Raw genomic sequence first — 27,638 nt, 5'->3', positions numbered from 1 at the left:
GTTTTCTTCCTGTCAGCAACACATGTAGAGAGACCCGGACACGGGCGGACCTGGACAGAAGCCCTGAAAACCCGTCATTACCACCGCAGGACCGCTACGGCATGCTGGGAACGGACTTGTTTTTACCTCCGCAACAGACATGAGCACTTAAAGCAGCAGCAGCGGCGGTGGTGAAGCGTTTTCCTGGTGGAAATACTATCCCAGAACTCCATTTCCTGCAGCTGACGCCGCGCGCACAGCACCGGGGACGGGCTGCCCGCGCGTGACCGGAGGCGTCGCGGTTCTTCTTCTTCTTCGTCCGCTTCTTCTTCTTCTTCTTCACATTTTTATTCTTTATTTTGACCTGCTCTTTTTTTTTTATCTCTGAAACTGTCAACTTTTAACGCCATTACGTTCAGGAAAGAGCAACAAGGTGGGTGGTTGAAGGCTTTAGCCTTTAAGAAGCTTTACTTTAAACCGTGACGAAGTCTAGGGCTGGGCGATATAGACCAAAACTTATATGTCGATAATTTTTTTCCCTCAAAATAACGACATAAATATCTCGATATGAATCTTAATTCAAATAAAACACAATTCTGGGTTAAATTGGCTGATTGAAAAAATACCACACAGGCACATTTATTAACTTACAGCTGCACAATATGGTCCACTTTTGACTTTTTCCTCTCTAAGGGACAGCACATGTGAGTGAGCTTTGTAGCGTGGCTTGCTTTGGGGAAAGTCTGCGTATTGACTGGGGCTGGGCAATGTACCATAGCTTATATCATATTTCTTCTCAAAATGTCGATATCCGATATAAATCTCTATAAAGTCTGACCAGAAAGACAATTCTGGGTGAAATTTGCTGATGAAAATATGCCTCACATGCACTGTTATTAACAAACAGCTGCACATTATGTTCCACTTTTGGCTTTTTCTCCTCTATGGGACAGCATGTGTGAGTGAGTTCTGTAGTGTGGCTTGTTTAGGACTCACTCAGTGATCATCTAACTGAGATTTTTAGCTAAACAAGCAACTTCTAAAATAAGTACTTTAATACAAACCAAGCTATGCAACATATATATATATATATATATATATATATATATATATATATATATATATATATATATATATATATATATATATATATATTTGTTTATTTTTGTAGTAGTTTTGTGTTTTTGGGAGTAATTTTTTGTGTTTTACTGGCTTTTTTCTGTATTTTTGTTGTCCTTTTGTGTGTTTCAGACACATTTATTAACAAACAGCTGCACGATATGTTCCACTTTTGGCTTTTTTTTCATGTAAGTGACAGCACGTGTGAGTGAGTTCTGTAGTGTGGCTTGTTTAGGGGGAGGACTGGGGTTAGGAAGCACTCAGAAATCCATCTAACTGAGCTTTTCATGCTGTTCTGAGGAGTAGCGATAGCAGCAATATGGTCCATATTGTCATTTTCTGTGTCGCCAAAATAGAAAACGCGATACATTGCCCAGCCCTACAGTGAACTCAGTCTTTTTGCATGTGTTCTGTTTAATTGTGATATGTAGAAGAAGTCGTAGGACATGTTATTATTATCAGATCAGTAGCGTGTTTGTTGGCCATTACACAACGCTTTTGTGGGCTTTTTTGGTCCAAGCTTGCCTGGTATGTGCCTTTCTTTTCTGCTGCCTCGCCTAAATTGCCCACCCGTGTAATTACTTGAGTTAACCCATTTAAGTTAAAAGCCGCCCATGCCTTCCCCACTAGTCTCCTGTTCTCTCCCTCTCTGATGAAGATGAAGAAGAGGAAGAAAATAACCCTGAACGTAACTTGACGAAGGGCCTGTCTTGATTATCCTGGGAGTCACTTTTTGATTCATCTCCGTTCAGATTTAATCAGCACCGAGAGGTACTGCTGTGGTTTGTCCCTAAGAGCCATCGCTAATGGGCTTACTGAATGCTTCCCTCTGTGTATAACCCCCCACCACACACACACACACACCACCTCCACGCTTCTCTCTATTCCATCTCTAATTAGCCTACCTACCTTTCAACAAAGATTTTTAGTTTTTTTTTTTTTTTTCTTGCTTTATCCAGCCATGTCTACCCGACTAAACGGATCCAGCTCCACTTTAAAGCTGTTAAAGACGTGGGCAGTTATTATTACACTTAAGCAACATCACATTTTTATATTGGTAATTATCCGCCGACCTTCAGTTTGGTTTAGAAGATTCCCGTAATGGAAAAAAACACAGATTCAACGTGCTCCATGCCAGCACTTTGAATTATTGTGTATTGATTAATCAATCAGCTGCAGATTGAAGAGTTTTCAAGGTCGAAAAACAAGATTATAGTTGAAAAATGTTGAGAATCAAGTTGAAACTTCAAGATTAAAGCCAAAATATGTGGAGAATAAAGTCCAAATGTCATCATTAAAGTCAAAATATGTAGAGAATAAAGTCAAAATGTCGAAAATAAAGTCAAACTATGTCGAGAATAAACTTAAAGTATGTCGAATCAAGTCAAAATGTCAGGATTCAAGTCGAATTATGTGGAGAATAAAGTTGAAATGTCAGGATTTGTTGAGAATCAAGTTAAAATGTCAAGAATAAAGTCAAAAGTTTGAGAATAAAGTCAAAAGGTCAAGATTAAAGTAGAAATATGTGGAGAATAAAGTCAAAATGTGTGGAGAATAAAGTCGGAATGTTGAGAATGAGATCAAAGTTTTCACGAGATCTTGATTTAAAAAAATCACTGATGTATAATTGTTGGTTAATCCCTACTGTGTTTTATTTATCATGAGCTCCAGTAATAATAACCAGCACAGGGGATGAGACAGAGATCAAAGGCAGATTAACTCACTGAATGACTCATGGTCGACTGTAGCAGAGCGAGACGTTCCATTGGTTCCTCATTCTATTGAGCTGAGGATGCATCGATATGTTAAAGAAGCTGGATTTCATCCATCGTCGTGGAGACACGTGTGTTATTCTGAACCCAGACTCCATCATTCAAAGCACAACAGCCCAGTGACCGTCTGTTGTTGATGTGGTTTTAGAGACGATGGTGAATCCCGGAGGCAACAGCCAGCCGCCCGTGGGAACCAGCTCCATGTCGTGGAAGCGTTGCGCGGGCTGCGGAGGAAAGATCGCAGACCGTTTCCTGCTCTACACCATGGACAGCTACTGGCACAGCCGCTGTCTCAAGTGCTCCTGCTGCCAGGCTCAGCTGGGAGAGATCGGAACGTCGTGCTACACCAAAAGTGGAATGATCCTCTGTAGAAACGACTACATCAGGTGAGAGGAAACGGCTGGATGTCCTGTTGAATGTGTATAAACACTAGTTGGACATCATGGAACGCAGTGGTTCTTAAACTTTAAACAGTCCTGTACCCCCTTCAGATATTTAACAACCTAAAGCCATGTACCCCCACTCCTGCACAATTAAAAACATAATAATGTAATGTCATATACAATGTAGCCCTACATTGAAATGTGTCTCTGAATTTTACCTATCCTGTAGAGAATTAATATCTATTAAAACATTATAATAATCTGTACGCACACAAGAAAATGTCTTATTCAGAATTAGAACTCTATTTATTTGATTAATTAGCCTACTGGCATTTTCAGTGAGAAACAATTTCAAAATCTACCAAACGTTAGATGATTGAACGTATGTCAGTCATACGACATATTCATCACCCTGAAACAGTGAAATACAACTTAAAGGTAAGGTAGGTAATTTTCTCCAGATGCACTTTTTACAGGTAGGGCCCTATAAAATCTGTTTTCTTTTTTCCAAATTCCGTTTCATTTTTTTTCTAAATTCTATATTTTCCACATAAATTTTTTAAATTCTGTTTTTTTAGAAATATTTATCATTTTTTAAAAAAAAAATATTACTTTTAAAACAAAATAAATAATAATAAATAAAAAAAAAAAACTTCTTAATTAAACAAAAATGTATGTCAAAAATAAAGTACACACAAGTAAAAGGTAGATATAAATTGTAGTGTCATGGATTATTCTGACTTCTCCTTTTTAATTATTTATATGTTATATAAAGATGTATGAGAACAGCATTGATATCACCTGATTTCCTCTCAGGGATCAATGATGTACTGAATCTGATCAGGTTTAATGATTAAGTTCTGATCAACTTAGTTTAAATTAACCTAATTTAAATGATCCTATCTTCTGTGGAATGTGGAATTTGACGTTGACTAGATGTTGCACTTTGTTACTTTTGTCTCCCATAGTCAGGACGAAAGTAACACCATGTAATACACTGAAGTTAAAAAACAAAACATCTTTTTTAGGAAAACAACAAAACAAAACAATGTCCTTTCTAATAAGCCATGCACTCTCGAAATAGAAAAAATATTACATTTTTCATTGCTTAATTAAAAAAAAAAAAAAATCAAGTATAAACTTTGTTTTCATTATTGTGTTTCATTAGTTATTTTTTTAATTAATTCATTATTTCAACATGCATTTTACTGTAGCTTTGATGAGATGTTAGAATGTATCATTCTAATACTGTTGCTCCAACGGACTTTTATTTTGTAAACCGGAAGTTGCCACTAAAACGGTTGTACTTGAGGTAGCTAGCTGACTGTGAATGTGTACTTATGAGACATGGACAAAAAGCTGGATTAAAAAGAACAAAAGACAACACGGACTGAGTTATTCTTAGTTCCAGACATAACAGTTCAAACACTGAGCAGGTGAAGATGATTAAAGCTGATCACGTTTCACAGAGCGCTGCTGCGCTACACCAAACACTGCAAAGTTCATCTGTAGTTAGCAGTCAGTGATGATTTGCGTTGTTTTAGAGGGTGTTTGTGGTGGTTTAAGATGACTTTAATGCAGCCAGGACAGGAGGAGAGAGGGTGGCGCGCCTAATAAGCGGTCCCCGGAAACATTTCTCCATGAAAACGTTCTTTGCACCGTGGTGACGGCGTTTCATGCCGATTTTATCCATTTCTGCGTTTAAATGTTTTTATTGGTCGATTCCATTAACGCGGATTTTATAGGGCCCTATACAGGGTCCCCACGCTCATGAAATTCCTGTACCGATTTTCCAGTTTTGAAAAGTCATGGAATAATTTAATTGTTTTGGAAATATAGCCTATTTTATTTTAATGTTTAAAATCCAACCTTTGCTATTACTATGGGCTGTTAACCAAGTCCTTTAACCTTAACACCGTGTGTTGGACATCACTGTTAATACTGTTAATGTCTGCTAATAGAAATTGTAATCTTATAATTAAACATCTTAGCACTTAGTTAGATGTTACATTCAATAGCTGATGCATCGTTATTTAAAAAAAATATGCAAAATAGGTGTGAAATGCAATTGCTCCATTGTACGATGCTATGATAGATAAGTGATGGAGTCAGACCTCTGTTACACAAGTACACTGGAAAGGCCCGCCCATTTTAGCGCTCTAATGGTCTTGAATAGATCGTAGCGGTTCGAAACTAAGTGATGGAAATTTGGTAAAATATTTTAGAGAAGTTTTGAAAAATCACTGTGAAAAAAGTGTGGGAACCATGTTTTTAAGTTTTTGGTCGAAATTGACGATGTCCTGACAGAAATCAAGATCTTATGTGTAAAATCCATCATGTGTAGCAGCTGTAAACCTGTAAAAACTTCAACCAATGAAAAAAGAGGTTTTTTTTTTTAACCAATCACATCTCCCTGCTCATTCTCCACCCATCACACACACGAGCCCACACTCAGCGCGTTCACCGCTGACAGTTGAAACTGGGTTTTTGGTCACGTTTTTTAACACATATAATGATGAAGTTTAGTAGGGCTGGGTATCCGCCAGGTACTTTGCGATATGATGTCTCAATATTTTTCCCTTTTCCCGATATTATCATGATACAGCGATAATCAATATATTTTGTGGGAAAATTCCTCCACGATAAATTATGATATCTGTCACTGAAGAAATGAAGAATTTATCTACTGCAGGAATTAACGAAACATTGTCAATCAATTTAACATGAATGAGAGGAGAGTAAAACAGTGTGTACTGCACAGTGGCTCTGCTTAACACACACTGACCACAACTAGTCACATGTCCGTGTTAGGAGTCTGACGATATCTCGATACGGCGATATAGCACAATAATTTTTCCAACGATCGATTATCGATATGCTCGTGCTAAGTATCTTTTTTTTTTTTTTCAAAACTTTTTCAGCTTTTTGAAGGAACCAATATATTGTTTACTAGAATATTGCACTATACTGGTGTCACTGGTAAGAAATACCCTATTTTTTGTTTATAGAAAGTACGATTGGAGAAACTTGTTTGTTTACATTGGTATGTTGACACTTATTTACAGAAATGTTGCACTATAAATATATATACAACCATTTTCCTTAAGTTTATCATAATTAAAACAAAGTAAAACAGGTGTAGCCACTGCTATTATCCATCTGGTAAGACCTGCAGCTTCCTCCACGGTGCAAGAGGGACCTGTCGGACAAAGCTTTCCATGCTCCGCCATGATGTACTAAAAAACCATTGATTTGTACAACAAATTTAAAAAAACGCTCATAAGTAAATCTCTATGCTAATTAATGCAGCTTTGTCCATATTTAGCATTTATTTAACATTTTTTGAATAAGTTTGGTTTAGTTTGTGGGTTTTTTAACTCATATTTTTTTTCGTTTGGTGTATTTCTGTAATGTATGTTTTTTTGGAGTAGTGTAGTTTTGTATCTTTCAGTGGTCTTTGTGAATTTTTTGTATAATTGTTTTTTTTAGTGTGATTCTGGAGTCATTTTGTGTAATTTTGGTGTACTTTTGTTTATTTTTTGTAGAAATACTAAGTGTTGTGGTTTTTTTGTACTAATTTTCATATTTTTTTATTGTTGGTGTATTTTTTCTGTAATACATGTTTTTTTTAAGTCATTTTGTGCATTTCTGGAGCCTTTTTGTTTACTTTTTGTATAAATATTGTTTCTTTTTTAGTTTTATTTTACTCATTTAGTATATTTTTATTATAAATACAGTGTGTGTGCGGGGCTGGCGGGGCGAAAGAGTGTGCGTTGCATAATCAGAATAATAATGTGAATGAAGCATTAAGTAACTGTAGCATTTTATTTTCTGTGTAATTTTCTAACCACACTTTTTCACATAATGCTTCGCCATGTGGCCCCTAAACATGCTTCCCCTGTTAATCAGCCATTATTCAGCTACATGTGTGTTCTTTACATGTCGTAATCTACACTAGCAACAATCACTGATCTAAATTAAATACTTCAGTCTGACATGAACGTTAGACCTACCTGTTGGGGCCGCTCGGCAGGCTTGATGCGTACAGTGGATGCTTTTGGCTCAGGTGTGCTAGCATTAAAGAAGTGCTGTTATGGAAAGCAGTACACACATTGTACTGTGTTTTGCGTCATATTTAGTTTATTATGGTTCCACAGTTTCAACAGTTTACGTCGTTTTCTTTGCTCTCCCTGTCGCTTGCCTCTGTCGGTTTCCGTCCCCATTTTAGCGAAAGTGGCTTAAACGAAGCATTGAGTCGAGAGAATTTTGACTCGACTCATTTCAGTAATCAAACAATTCGAGGAATTGTTTCAGCCCTAGTGCATAATGTGCAGCTGTTTCTTAATAAATGTGCCAGAAATACACACATGACTAAAAAACCCATAATGTTTAAAGAGAAATAGAAAAAAGGACAACAAAAATACACAGAATGATGCCAAAATATATAAATGTAAACAAGCCACACTCGCACGTGCTGTCCCTTAGAGGAGAAAAAGACTAAAGTGGTGCATATTGTGGAGCTGTTTGTTAATAAATGTTCCTGTGTGGTATTTTTCATCAGCAAATTTAAACCAGAACTTTTATTTCTGGTGAAACTTTGAGTTAAAAATATCCAGACATTTTGCTCCTTATCGCCCAGCTCTACTTTCTGCTTTGTTTCATAATTCCAGCAAGTTAATTTTGTCTTCTTTTAAAAAAAATAATAGTGTTAATATTTTATTTATTCATAAAACTTTTTTCAGGAAGTTTACTTTGATCTCCTGACATGTTTCCACTGCCAACAGTCAGTCTTTCTCAGGGGCATCTGCTGATTACTTTGATGTGAAAGAACTCATAAGGACACATCAAAGCGATCATTAGACGCCTCTGAGGATCATCTAACTGAGCTTTTAATGTTGTTGTGAGATGTAGAGAAAGAAATGACTATTTTAATACAAAATAGGCTATAAAATAAAAATACATTGTCATAAGCAATATTGTAATTTTCTATATTGTCAAAGTAGAAAACTCGATATATTTTGGAGTCATTCTGTGTATTTTTGTTGTCTAATTGTTTAATTTTGTAGTAGTTTTGTGTGTTTTTGAAGTAAGTTTTTGTGTTTTTCAGCTTTTTCTTTCCATTTTCTGTATTGTTGTCCTTTTGTGTATTTTTGTTGTTCTTTTGTGTTTTTCTTTATACCTTGTGTTTTTTCAAGGCATTTGTTGTAAAATTGTTGTCCCTTTGTGCATTTTTGTTGTTGTTTTCTGCATTTTTGTTGTCCTTTTGTGTATTTCTGCCACATTTATCATCATCAGGGACAGCACGTGTGAGTGAGTTCTTTAGTGTTGCTTGTTTAGAACGCACTCATTGATCATCTAACTAAGCTTTTCCTACTGTTCTGAGAAGTAAAGAAAGAAACTACTCCTAAAACAAGTATTTTAATACGAAATATGCTATAAAATAAAAAAAAAATGTATCGTTATAGGTGATATTGAAATTTTCTATATCGCCAAAATAGAAAACTGGTTATATCTTGAATCTCGATATATTGCCCAGTGGATGGAAAGTTCAGAGAACTGCGGAAAGCTCCAGCTAATGTTTAACATTCATGTGTTACATCTGGTTTATTTATTGTTTGTGTAAAAATGAGAACCGTACTCATCTCCGCCTTCCAAATGTGAGCGAATAACTCCAAATGTAAAGTGCGTGTGAGCCCTTGTCTGCTAAAAGACAGGCTTGTGAAGTCAATGGGGTACTCCATTCATAATGGGACTACAACATAATTAAAATTGGATTGGGTGGGGGGGGGGGGGGGGGGGGGGGGGGAATTAATGTGAATACACTTTTTCCACTTGTAATAAGAGCATGCAAGGCTAGAGGAGCTAAAAACGCACATTATGGAACCATGTGATCGTTGTAGAGATAATGATTGGAGTGAGAATGGGGAGGGGGGGGGGAAACATCTGACAGTGAGTCTACACAATTAAATGCTTTAATTATAGTCCCCCCCCCTTTCCATTTCCTTTAGTCCTGATGGGTTTTATCTAATGAGATCTGGTCCCTGGCTTGTATCCGCTCCCAATGACGTGTCCGAAATGAATGAGAGCCACACTGCAAACAAAACATTTAATTAACCAAATTGGCTTTTGAGAGCGAGAGAGAGAGAGAGAGAGAGAGAAAGAGATGAGATAGAGAAGCGGATTATTGTGAAGGCCATTTGTGCAGTATTTTCCCCTTCAGCTTAAAGGGACAGGATCGGATTTGGAACAAAGTGCTAAACACACTTATGACAACATACTTGTATTTTCTAATTTTTTTTTTTTTTTTTTTTTTTTTTTTTATAGCTCAGCCTGCATTTCTAAATCAGACAAACTGATAAGAGTAATGCCTCTCTGATTGATCTGGAGCTGAATGTTGAAAATGGGATTACACCAAATCATTGGCTGTGGCGTTTCCACGCCAACGCTCTAATGCACAGAAGCTTTAACTCTGAGCCAAAGTTATGTTTACTGAGGAGGATCGTGTTGTTTTAATCTGAAGGTGATATTATATTAATTCTGCTGCTGGTGGAGGCAGAATTCATTTACTGGTGCATTCAGATCACTATAATGTTGAGAATAAAGTTCAAATTTTCAGAATAAAGTATAAAATATAATGTTGAGATTAAAGTTCAAATTTTAAGATTCAAATTGAAATTTTGAGATGAAAATTTGAAATGTCAAGAATAAAGTTAGAATTTCAAGAATAAAGTTGAAATATGTCAAGATTTAAGTCAAAATATCGAGATTATCATTGAAATTTTGAGAATATAGGTGAAATATAATGCGAAGATTAAAGTCGAATTTTGAATAGAAACTCAAAAACGAGATTAAAGTTAAAATTTTAGAGATTTAAATAAAAATTTCGATAATACAGTTGAAATACAATGTTGAGATTAAAGTACAAAAAGAATAAAACGCTCTATAACACACAGAAGCTTTAACTCCGAGCCAAAGTTAGGTTTGCTGAAAAGGATCATGTTTTAATCTGAAGGTGATATTATATTAATTCTGCTGCTGGTGGAGGGAGAATTAATTTACTGGTGCATTCAGATCAATGTCGTCCCCCCCTCAATTGAATAAGCCGAGGTAATTAAATGGCACTTCTCCAATAGAACGTGTGAGGTAAATCTAATAGTTGGTTATTTAATATCACTTTAAAGCCGGCCCACTCCAGCGCTATGACAGCACCAGAGAATTTAAACTGTTAGGGGCGGAGCAGAGGGAAAGGAGGCATAAAAATTAATTAAATGGCACGCAATTTAGGCGTTAACGTTTATCTTGATTTGTGTCACATATTGTGCAGCTATTTGTTAAAAAAATGTGGCAAAAATGCAAGAAAAACACAAGTTACTCCATAAACACACAAATCTAAACAATTCAACAACAAAATGACATGGAATGACTCCAAAATATATAGATATAAACAATCCCCACTACAGAACTCTGCTGTACCTTAGAGGGAAGAAAAGCCAAATGTGGTGCATAACGTGCAGCTGTTTAATAAATTTGCTAAAAATACACAAAAGGACATAAAAAGACAACAAAAGGACAACAAAAAGACATAAAAAGACACAAAAGGACAACAATATACACTAAATGACTCAAAAAAACAAGGTATACAGAAAAATACACAAAAAAAAAAACAAAAACAACTCACCTACTATCAAAATTAACAGGTAATTCTAATAGTTTGGTTATTTAATATCACTTTAAAGCCGGCCCACTATGACAGCACCAGAGAATGTAAACTATTAGGGGCCGAGCAGAGGGAACGGAGGCGGAAAAATTGGGATCTGAAAAAAAGTTAATTAAATCGCACGCAATTTAGGTGGAACGTTTATCTTGATTTGTCGTAACAAAATTAATTCAAGGCCTTATATTCACTTGGGGCCAGATCTGTTACTCTGAATTAACCAAGTGTAATTTGGACGACCCCCCCCCCACACACACACACACACACACACACACACACACACACACACACCTACCCACCCATCACCAACTGCTCCTCCTTCCAAAACACATGCAGGCACACACCACAAAAAGCCCCCCCCCCCCCCCCCCCCCCCCCCCCCCCAGCTCTTGCCATTGTGCAAAGCCCTGCCCCAGTATCAATATGGCCTAGTGCTTTTAAGGTGCTTTGGCTGCTGATGTAGAGAGGCATTTTTAATGGACTGTGTTGCAGAAATCATTGTTGTGGGGGTGGGGGGGTAATTTTACCCCACTCAAAAGGCCTCAGTGAATGAATGAGCTCTGCATTTACCAGCAGCACGCCATGCTGGATTTCACCAACAGTCAGCGCTGAAATTAAATCCTGTCATCGTCACCTGAATAGGACGACGGACACGTCCTCGTAATGTGATGTTTATTTATTATACGCTCACTACACCAGGAAAAAATAACAGATCAAACCATCACTGTTTTTGCAAGAGGATTAGGGACAATTATAATGGAGAAAATAATTCTGTACAAATCAAGAATACAGTCAAAATAATTAAAGTCAAAGTGTTGAGATTAAAGTTGAAAAGACGAGATCAAAGTTGAAATGTCAAGATTAAAGTTGAAATATAATGTTGAGAATTACGTGAAAATTTCATGAATAAAGTCGAAATGTCAAGATTAAAGTTTAGAATGAAATTGAAATGTCGAGATTGAACTTGAAATGGTGAGATTAAAGTTGAAATATAATGTTGAGATCAAAGTCGAAAAATTGAGATTAAAGTTGAAATGTTGACATTAAAGTCAAAGATGAGTTTAAAGTTGAAATTTTGAAAATAAACCCAAAACACAACATGGTGATAAAAGTGTAATGTTTACTAATAAAGTCAAATCTACAGAAGCTGATTAGGGCCAATTCACCATATACTCCATCAGTCTCCATCCAAACTGGTCCTAATGTGTTTCCGTAGTTCCTCAATAACCACAGACAAACTGAATGTTCCACCTCTTCATAATTTTACTGGTTTTTACTTCTGAACACATTACGTTTTTATCAATATCTCTTCAAAGTCTTTAAAGACATTACAACACTGTGTTTATGAGATAAAAGAGAAAATCTTTTTGTTATTAAACCCAACTTTGAATTATAGTTTAACTCATTCATTGATACACAACCACAATCTGATGATTGTTGTCATTTGGTGAATTGGCCTTCGTCATCTTCTGTAGATTTGACTTTATTAGCGAACTTTCAACTTTTATAAGCATATTTCAACTTTATTCTCGACATTTCAACTTTATTCTTAATTTGCCCAAATCTGGCCCTAATCCTCTTCCGTACCTATTAAGAAACAAGGGTTGAACTGATTAATTTTCAGCGTTAAAAAGCAGAAACCAGACGTGTCATTACAGTTCAGAATTCATTGGCCTTGATTATGCATGACTTCACCTCCGCGCTGTTGTTCACTGACAGGAGGGCCTTTATAGTCCAAGTTCAAACTTAAACAGCATCTTAATTAAGCACCTAAAAGACTCTGGTTCCCCCCCCCATTAAAATAATTAACCTGGTTACGAGCGCCGCTCTGTGACAAAAGATTAGAGGCTACCCCCCCCCCCCCCCCCCCCGTCTGAGGGACAAATCAAAGCCAAACACATTTTCTATTTGAGCAAACTTGGAGTGTTGGGAGTGTAACGTTCGCACGGAAACGTTCACGTCATCTCACAAACAGGACATGTATGTTCATTCTCCATCTCTATCATCATACTTGTAGTGAACGCAGAGTTGGCAGCGTTAGGACGACAGTCTCCAGTTAATTAGTTTCTGAAATTGAGTTTTGATGGAGTCTCTCCAAACGACGGCGAGACAAAATTAGCTCCAGCCCAGGCTGAACACACCCCCCCCCCCCCCCCCCCCCCCCCCCCCCCCCCCCAATCGTTCTTTTTGTATGAAAAGCTTGGACTTTGTCTGTCTGTTTACTACTAACTTCTGACATTCATAATGTTGCTTCATGTCGACGTAAATTTCTCAAATAGTTTTCATGGAATCGCTCGCGTCTAAACAAAGAGCTTTTATTTCCTTTTTGTGTTATTTTTGTGATTTCTGTCAAAGCCAGACAACGTTATCTGATATTAGGGCCGTAGAATATAAGGATACACCGATCTCCCTGATTATTGTGGTCTTGTATATGAAACCAATCTTTTCAGTCATAAGCCACTGTGCCCTTCTGCTGTGCGATGACCGACAGGCCCCGCCCACCAGGTCATGCTCGTGCGTGTGCATTCATCTGTTTCACGGGATAACAACAACAGTTACGGACGCACGGTTAGCTTAGCATATCTGTAGTGTGGCGGTTTTTACACAGGAAAGGGAGCAAAGGATCGCAATTTGTAATTTGTGTTGATGTTGATGGAGTTGCAAACAAAACTCTACCTCATTCACCATTTCAAAAACCACCACACCGCTGAGTATGCAGCATTTGAAGAAAGCAATCACGCTAATGCTAATGCTAAAGCTAGCTGGAGCAAAGAGCCAGTGGGCCGCTGCAAAGCGACTAGGAGGAAAATGGAAAAAAGATAAGACAAGAAAAAGATACCACTATGGTAATTTCTTATTTTTGTAGAATGTTTGACTTTTAGGAGCTTTTATCCTGAAAGCTGTTGCAAGTTATTTTTAGATTAATATTTTTACATTTAAATATCAACAAAGCTGCTGTATTTGGACATTTGTTCTTTACCTCAAACCTTGTGATTGCCTTTATTTGTACAACCAAAATATTATTGTGCACTTATTTTTGGTAAAGAGCTCCAAACAGGTCTGTAGTGTAACCTGAACTGATATAATAATTCATGGATATTGTTCAGTGTTTTACAATAAAATAAGATTGGAACATTCAAGGTGTATTCTGGTATATTAAAAAAATAGACATCAGCCAGAAAATTGCAATCACTGCACCCCTAATACTGTATAGTCATCTTAAAGATGTAAGTCTTTGTTTTAATTAGAAATAAAATGGGTTAAAACTGGTGGAAAAGGTGGTGAAATGAGATTTTAAAAACCACCAAAATTGGTTAAAAGTTGCAAATTAGAGTTGACAAAAACAGACAGAAAAAGTGGTAAAAAGGGTTCAAAGTGTCATTGGAACATTTAGTTTAAACTGGTAAATTGTGAATGTGGTTAAATTGGCAAAAAATAAGCATGAAAAATGTTAGAAAAGAGGGTAAAAGTGACAATATGGGTCAACATATGTGACATTAGGTGGAAAAGTGGTGGAAAGGGTTTATATAAGTGCCAGAAAAGGCATTAAAATGTATAATAATAATAATAATAGTTGTACATTTTCATTCAGGGAATCTCAGAGTGCTACAAAAAACAGCATTAACAATTTAAAAGCCTTCTTAAAATGTTTTCAATTTAGCTTTAAAAGAATCCAGGTTTTGTATTTCTCTCAGCTCCAAATGTGATGTAGAAGTGTGAGAAAGGGCAACAATGTAGCAAAAATGCATTAAAAAGACCAAAGATATGGCAAGAATAAGTGATAAAAATAGGTTAGAATATGGTGAGTTTTGTGTAGTTGCAGAAAAAGGGTAAAAAATAAGGAAAAATAGGCAACAATTCATAAAAAAAATATTCCTAGTTTCTTGAAGGCCTCTGGGGACCCCCTATTAGTGTCTTGCGACTCTTAATGGGGTCCTGACTCCAAGGTTGCGAACCCTTGGTATAATGCAAATAGAAAAAAGAAAAGAGCCTTTTGTTTTTTGTGTTGTTTCTGTGATTTCGTTCAAAGCCAGACAACTTTATCTGATATTTGGGCCATCAGTCATCTTAAAGATGGAAATCCTTGTTTTAGCCAGAAATAAAATGGCCAAATAACATGACCAAAAACAGTGGAAAAGGTCGTGAAATTCTGAATTTATGAACCACAGAAATTGGTTAAAAGTTGCTAATTAAAGTGGAAAAACAAATTGAGAACTTGGTAAAAAGGTTTCAAAGTGTCAGTATTGGAACAATTAGTTTAAACCGGCAAGTAATGGGCGTGGCATCTCATAAATGTGGTTAAATTGGCAAAAATAAGCATGAAATATGGTGAAAAGAGGTTAAAAGTGACATTAATGGGTTATCATATTTGACATTAGGTGGAAAAGTGGTGGAAAGGGTTTATAAGTGCTGAAAAGACAATTAAATTTGATGGTGAAGTGGCAGAAATTGGAGCAAGAAAAAGCAAAGAAAACAGGTTAACATATGGTAGTTTGGTGTAGTTGCAGAAAAAAGGTAAAATTGTTAAAAACAAGTTTGGATGAACTACGGCTGGGCCTGCGAAACGTCTCCGCGCCGAAAAGCATGTCCCACGTTCCCGAGAATTCAGTCAAATAACTAAAGAAAAAAAAAAGTCTCTTGACATCTGCTCTTAGAAAATCCATGTCAAATTACAGCCCGATTCAACGAGCATTAACGGAGCCCCCGTGGCACATACGGAGTAATGGGCCTCCTTCATATGTTGGTATGCGTCAACGATTCGTTACCACCAACGGTCGCAATATTTGACTCGCAAATAAATCAGAAAATGACTTTTGTTTTGTTTTTCTTTGGGGGCCCCAAATCAAAAGTTGGGCTCCGAGCGTCTATGCGTACACATTCATAGATTATAGCTACCAAATTTCAGCCCGATTCGTTCTCAAAATAACAAAGGAGTAGTGATTTTAACTAGTGTACACAAGAAGAAGAAGAAGAACAAAGTGAGGGCTTTAGAGTCCAGTAGTTCAGCCTAAAAAGAAAAGAACCTTTTGTTTCGTGTTGTTTCTGTGATTTCTTTCAAAGCCAGACAACTTTATCTGATACACACACACACACATCAGTGAAACCACTCCCCCGTCCTTTTTTTCCTCCCCCCCCCCCCCCCCCCCCTTCTCTGCGGAGCATGTCAAATGCCGTGGTCTTATTTGATTGCTTAGGAAAAGTGCAGTGATAGAGCAAACACCCGGTGAGATATGATGACAAATGGGTCCAGATCCCAGTAAATTACTTTCCGCTCAAATCGAAATTTCATTCAGTTTGCTGCTCACCGAGATGAAGTAATCTAAATTGTGGACTCAGAAGGAAGATAGAAGGGGAAGCTGGAGCAAGCATTTCATTATCAAGAGGCGGGAGGAGAGAGAGAGGGGGGGGAGAAGGTTAGGGACGAAAGAGATGAGCAGAAGCAAATCTAAAGTGTTGACACCATGATTGAAAAGGTTAACCCATGCACATTATATATCAACCTGAGTAGCTACAGGGTTTCTAATGGAAACGCGGCACTGACGGAGCGCTCACACCAGTCCTAATGGCTAAAGCCATACGTCCCCATACGTACATCCCCCACCCCCCACCGCCAGCCTCCCTCTACAATCAAATCCTTCTTGGCTACTGACTGCTTATGTTCCAGGTTATTATTAAGCCACAAAAAATGTGGTGTGAGTGTAATCCACAGTTTTTAGTACTACTGGATTCTATTTTCTAGCTCAGTGTTTCTCAAATGGGAGTACGTGTACCCCTCGGGGTACGCAGTGGCACTACAGGGGGTACGAGAGAGAGAGAGGTAAATTAACAAATAAAAACATTAAAAATATGGGGTTTTATTATGTTTATTTGTAGTTAGAAATGATAATCATGCCAATATTACCAGCAACTCACAAAATAAGAGAAACAACCAAATGACACCAAAAACACACACAATAAGAGAGAAAAAAATACTTAGTATTACCAAAAACACGCAAAAATAACAGACACACTAAATAGGAGAAAAATACACAACGAAATCACTATGAAATACACAAAAATGACAGAGAAACATACAAAACAACACCAAAAACATTTAAGTAATTGCAAAAACACACAAAATGATAGAATGATGTTGATTAAAACATGAGTCAGTGTTGGTTCCACATCAGGAGGGAAATGATAATAACTATAGAAATAAATCTTTTCTACTGTGATTTACTAAAATGTGTTATCACTTATTCATTCCATCATTATGATCTATAGTTGTTTTTACACAGAATTCTGAGCAAAATGTAGTAGTTGTACATAAAGTTCGAGAACCACTGCTGTAGCTGTTATTGTGATGTTTTGTTTTCTCAACAAACTCTGGTTTTGCTGGTTTTCTTTTCAGTTTACATGCTTTAGACGCCACAGTCGATCATGTTTACCTGAATCATCAACACACACATCCACTAACGCTCGTTTCTCTCCTTGTTTTTCTCAGATTATTTGGCAACAGTGGAGCGTGCAGCGCCTGTGGTCAGTCTATTCCAGCCAGTGAGCTCGTGATGAGGGCACAGGGCAACGTGTACCATCTCAAGGTAAAACTCCTCCTTTGACGTGTGTGTGTGTAGCGAATTTCTCCCCGATGCGGTGTCTGTTCGACCTGAAACTTTTTAAACAGCTTCTACATAGCCCGAGTGTGTGCATCCGTTATTTTGGACTTATTTGGTGATTTCAAAATGTTTATTTTAATTATTTTTTGTCCGGACGGCACATTCAAGTTTGTGCTCGAGTGAAAGCACGAGCTCCTCACCAAGTGCGGCCAGAGCCAATCGCTGCACACCCAGCCAAGCAGACACGGACTGCAGGCACACGAGTGAGAGAGAAGAAGATGTTTCAAAACGTTTATTTTCATGTTTGTTTGACCGTTTGCTGTTTAGACCGGATGGACTGGACCCAGAAGTTATTGACGGGCAATGGCCGTGTCTGTGTTGAAAGCTTACGGCGAGAAACGCAAATGTCTCCGCGGTTACGCCATTATAAATGCTGATATTTTCACCGTGTGCTATATAACCAATTGCACACCTTGGATGTACACGCTGAACGCACACAGAGCGAGTTACAACAACGGAAGAGTTCCCGGAAGTTAGTTCCTGCATTTGAGTATGTGCATGCGCGCGTGTGATGCCGCGTACCTGTGTGAGAGAGAACCAACAGAGGAGATAGAGTCCCACACAGCAACCAGGTAGAGAGAGAGAGAGACACACACTTATTAATAAGTATTTATAATAAAAATATACTAAATGAGTAAAATAAAACAAAAAAACTAAACAATATTTATACAAAATGTACACAAAACGACAACAGAAATGCACACAAATATACAAAATTACTCCAAAAAACATACATTACAGAAAAATACATCAACTGACAACAAAAATATGAAAATGACTCAAAATACACCAAACTAAATATTTATACAAAAGAAATACACAAAATGAAAACAGAAGTGCACAAAACTACACCAAAAAAGATACAGAAATACACAATGACTCCAGAATCTCACCACAATAGCAATAAAAAACACTAATTATACAAAAAAATGCACAAAAAGACAACAGAAAGATAGAAAATTAGACATAATGATTCCAAAAAACACATTACAGAAAAATACAAGGAACGAAAAAATTTGTAAAAAAAAAAAAAACCAAACCTTTATCATGTTCATGTCCCATAGAATTAAACCAGTGGAATCACACACTATTTTACTTTGCACCCACAAATAAACCCCTTTATTACACTACAGAGAACAGAGTATGTACATCTTTGTACATCCAACCTTCAAACACATACTCATTTGGCCATAATTGACATCTCTATTTAAGCTCCTCCCACTATATGAATACATACTTCAGACAGGCACTGTACTAGTTATCTTAAAGCAAGAAAGTCAAATTAAGGCTGTGTAACATTGTGAAGGTATTGGCTTTAAAGTATTAGTATTTTAGTTTTAGAAACCATAAAGGAAAACACCAAATACAAATGTATTCAAGCTTTAAATATCATGAAACCTGATTAATTAGTGCACAACATTTTTCCTTTTTACTATCAAGGCAAACACGACTGTAGCTACGGTTTTAAATGAAAGACAAACTAATGTTATGATACATTTTGACTGCTTTTCACTAAGATGTTTCTCTTGAAGTATTTTATCTTATTTTTTTATTTTATGGCTACAAACTGGAAAAGTTTTGCAACACAACATAAAGAATTAGAAAGTTTAAATATCGAGACTTAACCAAACACATTAAAAGTTTGAAATGTTGTGTTTTCTAGGGATGCACCAAAATTCATTAGCATGATGTCATTATTGTCCGCTACCCTAACCCCACTAGATTCCTCCTCCTCACCCAAAAAATGCCAACATAGGTCCACAGGTGTCACAATTTATTGAATGTCACATGATGACAGCCTTAATGACACCTTATTCATGCTAATGGCAGATAATGACAGCTTAATGTCAGCCTTATCGATTTACATTACGTAAATTGTTGTAGAAAATTCTTAGCTGAAGCAGAAAATGAGAAAACTGAAAGAAAATAATGAAGATCAGCTTCTCTGCTTTATTTCAGTAGCTGTTTTTCCATTAGCCTTGGAAACACAAAATCTAAATATGGTCATGGAAACACCTGAATTTTGAAAAAGCACTCAAACAAGTTTTTATGCTTTCATGAGGAGGAATTTCAGACGTTTCGATATTGAAATGTGTCGCAAAAGTGCAAATACACATCACAGGATGTGACATACCTGGTCACATGACCAATTCTCTCTGAGAAAACATGGCGCGGCACATGTGAACAGAAGAGGAGACCAGGACATCTCTTAGCATTAGACACATTAGACGTGAAACAACAACCGAAGTGTTTTAAGGAGGTTTGGAGCTTCCGTCTTTCTGCAGCGAAGTCTCCTGGGATGAGATTTCACGTGAGTGGTGAAGCTCCTCCCCGAAACAACCTTCAATGTAAACACATTCAAAGCACAATTACACTTGAAAATTAGAAATGTTGCTTTTATTTTGCGAAAATCTGTAATGGAAACCCAGCTAGTGACTCTGTGAGCTCTGCTTTTTTTTCCTGCTCTGTGTGCGTTTAATCCCATCCAAGCAATGATCTTTATAACGCAGACCAAGTACCGTCGAGATGAAGATCAGAGGATCTCTGTGAAACGTGCGCTAACGGACTGAAATCAGATCCATGCTACTGATGCTCAGCCATGTGTCAGACTGCCATGTGGTTCATGTTGACGGAGCACCAAACTAGGGCTGGGCAGTACACCGGTTCATACAGAATACCGGTATTTAGTTTCACCGTACCGGTGTATTTGATTACACAACTTTCGGAACGCTACGCTGTGCCACGTTTCAGACCGGCCCCTTTTCAACGTTGCATTTCTAAATAGGAAGGTAAAGAGTAGCGCTCTGGTGTTAGTTGTGGTGTAAATCATACGTGTAAATGGATCAGAAAGACACAATTGAAAGCTATGAAGCTGCATGTGCCTGTGTGCGCATGCCTCTGCTACAGGAGAACAACACTCACGGACACAGAGGCTCGGGTAGCTTAGCATGTCAACAGTTCGGCAGTAATACACAAAAAGAGAGCATTTGTAATTCCTATAACGCTGAAATAAGTTGTGGTGGAGCTCCAAACCAAACGCTACCTTATTTACCATAAGAAACCACTACACCACTGAGTATGCAGCATTTAAAGCTAGAAATCAAGTCAATGCTAAAGCTAAGCTAGCACGGCAAAGGGCCATTGGGCTGCTGTTGCAAACTTGTATTACTACTAGTGTGGAATTATTCTACAATATTTACTCATCATGACAGTAAAATAGACCATCCTATGTCAATCTACTGCAGTAATTCCTCTCCCAACCAGTAGAAAACGCTGTGAACACCTGACTATGCATGAAAAAAAACATCATATACCTTGAATTTTGAAATATACCGTGATATGCATTTTTTGTCATACCGTCCAGTTCTATGCTACACGTAACTACAGTGTGGATGTAACACAGAAACATGAAACACACACATGCTCTGTCTCAACCTCTGCTTAGAGGAGGCATTAGTTCTTGGATGTATTGAAATACAGCTGCTCTGAGAGTCCACAGAGAAGTTGGTCCATTTCCAGATAAGCGCGCACACTGACCGCGGTGTTTGCTCACGTCATCACAACAGCCTGTTTCGATGACAAAAGTGTTTTCGGCCAGAAACCGAAAGGGAGTGTGACTTACTTGGTTGACTTTTGCCTTTTTCTAAATACATTTTTAAAAAGATTTTCTACCATTTCTTTCCTGCTAATGTTGGACACTTTAAATCTGTGATGAGCTCTGTAAAACTTTAACTGTTTTAATAGTAGCACAGGCAGAGAGCAGCGTTCTAACTGTTTGAGTCGTGTGTTGGTGTGAGTAGTACGTTAATGACATTTGCAGCACAGCGTTAGTATGTTTGTAGATGGCAGATGTATGCAAAGATCTTTCATACATGAGAAGAACTATTGATATAATTATGACTTGAGATTAAAAACTTTTATTTCCCATTTATAATTTTCTTTGCTATTCTTTACCAAATTTAATATATTACATATAATATATATTATTCCATTTTTACCCATTTTATGTATAAATGAATGTCTCTCTATATTGCTAAAAAGGGTCGTTTAATGTAATTTTAACAAATGGCCGACGCACTTTGGTCTCAAAAAATCCTGAAAGTCTGGAACATGTTTGGTCCTTCAATAAACTACTTAGCATATGTATCAGCTCCCTGTATTGTGATCAGCTTAGAGCTATGAACATAGACTGTTCACATCACTAATGATTAATCACATATATGCATTTGTTCTAGGATCACACGCTCTGGAAATATGAAAATAATGCTTTTTTTTTTTTTTACTATTTTCATTGGCCCATAACTGCATGTGGGAATGTAAGAGAATCTGATTTGATTTGTTATAATTTATAGTATGAAAGTTTTTATCTCTTTATTTGGATATAAAACAATTTTTTATGAGTCGTCTATTTTTTATTTTGGACCCCAACTTTGGGTTATTTCACCTCTCGCTCATATTGAAAATCCTTTACATGAGGCTATTGTAGCTTAGCTCCGTGTCTTATAATTCATTGTTATTAATTAGCATTTCATTAGTAACATAACAAAAATATAAAAACCATTACATCAGAAAAGTATGTCCTGAAAATGTATAAAAATAACACAAAAATGACCAAAAACAGTTAACCAGTATCTGGAATTTGAAAGATGAAATAAGAAGTGAGTGGATTTGTTATTTGACCTTTTAGAATTCATAAAGTATCTCAAATCTGTCAACGGTGCTTAAAATGTCACTTTTGGATAAATTTCTCTCCGTACCAAAGGTTGTGACTGGTTTTTCTCTCTCCTCTCCTCCAGTGTTTCACATGTTCCACGTGCCGGAACCGACTTGTTCCCGGAGACCGGTTCCACTACATCAACGGCAGCCTGTTCTGTGAACACGACAGACCCACGGCGCTCATCAACGGCCATTTGAGTTCACTGCAGACGAACCCGCTACTGCCTGATCAGAAGGTAAGAAGGACCCCAGTGATGGTGGGAAAACATCTGTACTTTTTGTTCAACATTTTTTACGTTGACATCAGGTTCTTGCGAGTAACGTTTAAGCTATTTTGAGAATAAAGTCGTATCTTAATAAAATTGAAATATTTCAAGATTAAAGTCATAAGATTTTGAGAATATTCTCATAAAATTACGACCTTATTCCCAAAATATTACAACTTTAATATAATAGAATTACAGTTTTAGTCTCATTAAATATTTTGTCTTTAATCTTGAAATATTCCGACTTTAATCTAATAAAATTACGACTTTATGCTCGTAAAATTACAACTTTATGCTCGTAAAATTACGATTTTATTCTCGAAATATTTTGATTTTAATCTTGAAGCATTACAACTTTATTCTAATAAGAATAATAAAATTACAACTTCAATCTTGAAATATTAGGACTAAAATTACGCCTTTATTCTCGTTTTTTTTTTCATTTTAATGTGGCTGTAATACGCCGTCGTACTTGGTAATTGAGTTGTAATTGACCTCGACCATGACTTGAAGACATTTGAATCATCTGTACAGATATTATGAACACACACACACACACACCTTAAACATCCTAGTTTTCTCCTCCTCCAGTGAAACAAACAGCTGCTCCTCAGATTGAATCATTTCTGCCTCACAACAAGCGTCTCTATCGACACCTCGTAGATACGAGCTCTGTTTGCAGCGACTCAGAGGAATCACATTGTTAGCAACATGCGTTTCACCTTAAGTGCTTCTGTGAGAGGAGGAGGAGAGGTACGACTCCATTAAGCCCTCCTCCTCTTCCTCTCCGTACGTCACGGGGCCTTTTAAAGGCTTGTTGTCACTTTACAAATCAACCCTCGCAGCTTTCAAAGCTCTGCATATTTAAATTGAAAGCCGTTCCATTATCTAGCTTAATTTTAAATGTCTATTTAAGTCCGTCCACGCACACACACACACACACACACACACACACACACACACACACACACACACACACACACACACACACACACACACACACGCCACAGCCGCTGTAGTAAATATGAGGCCTCATTGTTTATTTATTCGCTAACATCAATTGTAGTAAAACTACTGAATTATTGATGCTAAAACACAATCTGAATATTGGCTGCGATGCTTTAATTATAGCAGAGAGAGAGTTATTAAATAAACAGGCTTCAGCACCAGCAGAGTGAGGACGTTTGAGTTTAGCTTCAACATAGAAATTACAATATCACCTATAATGATATATTTTTTATTTTATCTTAAAAACACAAAAACTTAGTCCAGAAACACACAAAACTACTACAAAAATGAACAATTCGACCACAAAAATACACAATGACTTTAAAATATATTGACATTTCTATTTTGACGATATAGGAAATTACATTATCGCCTACAATAATACATATATTTTTTATTTTATAGCTTATTTTGTAATAAAATACTTATTTTAGGAGTCATTGCTGTCTCTACTTATCAGAAGAGCATGAAAAGCACAGTTGGATGGATATCTGAGTGCGTCCTAACCCAGACCTTCATCTAAACAAGCCACCCTACGGAACTCACTCACACGTGCTGTCCCTTTGAGGAGAAAAAGACAATTGTTATACATTTTGTGCAGCTGGTTGTTAATAAATGTGCCAGAAATACACAAAAATACAGAAAATCCCAGACCTCCCCCTAAATAAGACACACTACGGAACTCACTCACATGTGCTGTCCCTTAGAGGAGAAACAGCCAATTGTGGCTCATATTGTGTAGCTTTTTATAAATGTGCATGTGTGGCATTTTTCACATAAAAAAAATTAAAATATAAAAATATCGATATGAGTTATGGCCTGTATCGCCCAGCCCTACTTCAACAGATGTCAGAACCGAGTGAGTCTTCAGCCGAGGAGAAAATGAATCAGTCACAGCGTTTTTACGAGCTGACCATGGTTCTGATTGTGTTTGATTTTTGTCGTCTAATAATCGGTGTTGTTCGCTATCGCTACGCGGGACATTTGACGCTCATTTATGAGGCTTTTCCTCCCAGCTTGGTCCTAATCTCTTTGTTCAGAGCAGACAAATTACGTGGCTCTCACACCGAGCCGCTCTGACCCAGGGGAGTGAGACCCCTCCCAGCGTCACTCACTTTAATTAGCCCCCGAGTAGCAGTTTGCAATTACTGATACACCTCGAGCCCAGCGAGTGATTGGAGGGATGAAAGGGAAAAGTAAATCAGCCTTTAGAATCAAGAAGAACCAAAGTAAACAAAAGAAGAAAGAAAGAAGGAGAAGTTGAAGTCTGATAATTGTCTCTTTTCAGAAGGACTCACACACCTCCTGCAGTGACGTTGGAGCGTTTCCTCTAATTACACCAGAGCCAATGCACTTTTACACTAATGCAAAGTAAATGGGGACGGCAGATGTTTTTCAAAGGCTGGTTGATCAATAAATTAAAGCAGCAGCGCTGGTGGAAACGTTGATTAATCGGGGGGTGAAACGGTGGTGACGCGCCGTAATTCGATTTCTGTTAATGATGGCTCAATATAATCCCTGTACTGTTCGTTCTTGGGTTTTTGTGTTTTAAAAGCAAGTCAAAATAGCAAATAAACACTGTGGTTATTTAGTTTTACTGACTTAAAACCAAAACAGACCAGCAGCGTTTTTCTGTTTTTAAATTCAATCTTGTTCTGTTTGTGTGATATTTGGATATTTAAGGGAAACTATGGACGAGAGCTTCATGTTTTAATCTCACCACACAGAGGGGACGCACAGGGGGGCGGACTTTAACTACCGGACAAAAGAAGGAGCAACGCATAAGTCGCATTACTGATGAACTGGTGAATAGAAACATTATTAATACGTAATAAAAAACCAGACCAAAAAATATGAACTTTACGTAAAAACATGCACATGATATGTGATTAATGGAACCAGAGGTGGTGTAATGAATCTGCTGGTGCTCCTCATTTCTTGCGATCAACTTCCGTGTGTGTTGACGGCTGCCGCTAGTGGCTCAAGGTATTATAACGTGCAAAATTAACATTTTTTACTGCCCTCAAAAAAGCTGTAATTGTTTTTGCAAAATTACTATTTTTTATTTTTATGTTTTGCTGAAATAACTCTTAAACAGTCCTAGTGTTCTGAGATTCAGTGGACTTCAGTTCTGGTCCTGTTTGGCGTTTTTCATTAATATTTTAATTTGGTCTTTGATAATTTGTTGGTTAGTCTATTTTAAAACCAAATAAAAATAACAAATAAATGGGGTGGTTATTTTGTTTTTCTGACTTAAAACCTAGAGAGAAATATAGAAAAATGAAAAATGTCATTGGTCTCCTGCTCGTGTATGTGTGAGGAACAATAGACGTTAGAACTTCTACCTTTTGAGACTTTTGCAAAAACAATTACAGCTATTTTAAGGGCAATAAAAATATTTATTTTGCACGTTATAATACCTTGAGCCACTAATGGCAGCCGTTAACACACACGGAAGTTAATCACAAAAAAAGGGGAGCACCAGTAGATTAATTACGCCACCTCTGGTTGCTTTAATCACATATGTGCATGTTTTACGTAACATCCATTTTTTTTTTTTTATGTATTGATAACTTTATAATTCACCAGTTCATCAGTAATGTGACTTATGCATTGTTCCTATTTTGTCCGGAGTTAAAGTCTGCCCCCCTGTGTGTCCCCTCTGTGTGTCCATAGTTTCCCTTAAATATCCAAATATCACACAGATGTAACAAGATTTAATTTTAAAACAGGAAAACGCTGCTTATCTGTTTGTTTTTTCTTCTGTATTTCTGTTTTTATTTAGTAAAACAAAATAACCACACTGTTTATTTGTTATTTTGATTTGGTTTGAAAACTGAATAACCAAAAATTGAACGGTACAAAGATATACACGGATTCAATATCTGCTCTCTTTTTAAATCTTTGATTTTCTTCTTGCCCTGCTCCCCCTCCCCTCCACTATTCAGGTGTGTTAGATGGGAATCCACGTGGGAATCTGGATGTGTGCCTTCATTTTACACCTTTTCTCATTGTCACTGGAGACGGCGTGGATCAGAACACCCTGGGCTTCTTTTTTCCTCTGTTTTTCTTTGTGCTACTCGACCCTAAAGGAATCTCCACTGTCACCAGTAAACTGACTTTTTGTTTTTGCAACCCTCACACCTTTAGCTTTTTTCCCCTCACATGTGGGCGGACACTTGCACTTACTGCACCTGAATCGACACGCCGAGACTCTGTGACATTTAAAGGGATGAAATAAGAAGATAAAAGTTATTCAGACTCTTTGGAAAAGGAGAAGATTAAACGACGTGAGACGGGCTTTTGGAAACGCGAGCCTTTTTCTTTTGTTCTGCACAAATGTTTCCAGACTTTTTGTGGAAAAAAAAAACTTTTTTAATTTTTCCTTTTTCTATCCTAAGCCCCCCCCCTCCCCCAGCAACATGGTGTTCCCACTTTCTATATTATTTTCAGTGTTGTCTATAAGGGGAATGCGTTTCTATTTTTTTTTTTTTTTTTTTTGGTGGTATAAATACAGTAAATATATATGAATATAAAGGAAAAGTTGGGGTTTGGAAAAAAATCTGTGGCATTTTGTGGAAATCATGAACACTTTCTCGGTGTATTTGTAAAACTACCATGTATGTACAGTTTGCATGTAAATGTCGTCCAGGCGTGGCTCCTCCCAGTTACCCTCCCTCCCCCCTTAAAACACTCCTGAAACCTGTGGCAGAAACCTGCTCATCGTTGGTTCTGTAGAGATCGTCCCCTACATGTAAAATGCTGATTAAAAGAGAAAATTTATTTGTGATATTTTCTGAGACATTTGCTCCAGTATGGTGTATTTAAATAATAAAACAATCCTGACGACTTAGACGCTGTAGTCATTTAGAAACGTGTGCACTCACTCTTATTTATTTATTCAGTCTCTAAAGGTACATTTTCATTTAAAGCTATGGTGAAAACAGTAAAGTTAAAGAGGGAGTTTTATCTTCACTGGTGTTTCTTATGCAGGGTCATTTTATGTTATTCCAACAAACGGTCCA

At 37.1% G+C, this 27,638-nt stretch overlaps 1 protein-coding gene across 2 annotated transcripts; it reads left to right on the top strand.

Annotated features, from left to right (window-relative positions):
- lmo4b (LIM domain only 4b) lies at positions 1-27,466 on the top strand. 2 transcript variants are annotated; one of them, XM_028445272.1, is made up of 5 exons: positions 1-412; positions 3,019-3,256; positions 17,452-17,548; positions 22,420-22,575; positions 26,562-27,466. In XM_028445272.1, the coding sequence occupies exons 2-5, from the start codon at positions 3,024-3,026 to the stop codon at positions 26,568-26,570; spliced, it is 495 nt and encodes a 164-aa protein (XP_028301073.1). In that variant the 5' UTR covers positions 1-412; positions 3,019-3,023; the 3' UTR covers positions 26,571-27,466. The 2 variants fall into 2 exon arrangements, with proteins under 2 accessions (XP_028301073.1, XP_028301074.1); XM_028445273.1 differs by lacking the exon at positions 1-412 and adding an exon at positions 2,045-2,941.
- The last annotated feature ends 172 nt before the right edge of the window (positions 27,467-27,638 follow it).

The sequence above is a fragment of the Gouania willdenowi genome, chromosome 4, assembly GCF_900634775.1.
Source record: "Gouania willdenowi chromosome 4, fGouWil2.1, whole genome shotgun sequence".
NCBI classification, from domain to species: domain Eukaryota; kingdom Metazoa; phylum Chordata; class Actinopteri; order Blenniiformes; family Gobiesocidae; genus Gouania; species Gouania willdenowi.
The sequence above is the reverse complement of the archived record's forward strand: the minus strand, read 5'-3'. Positions and strand labels throughout refer to the sequence as shown.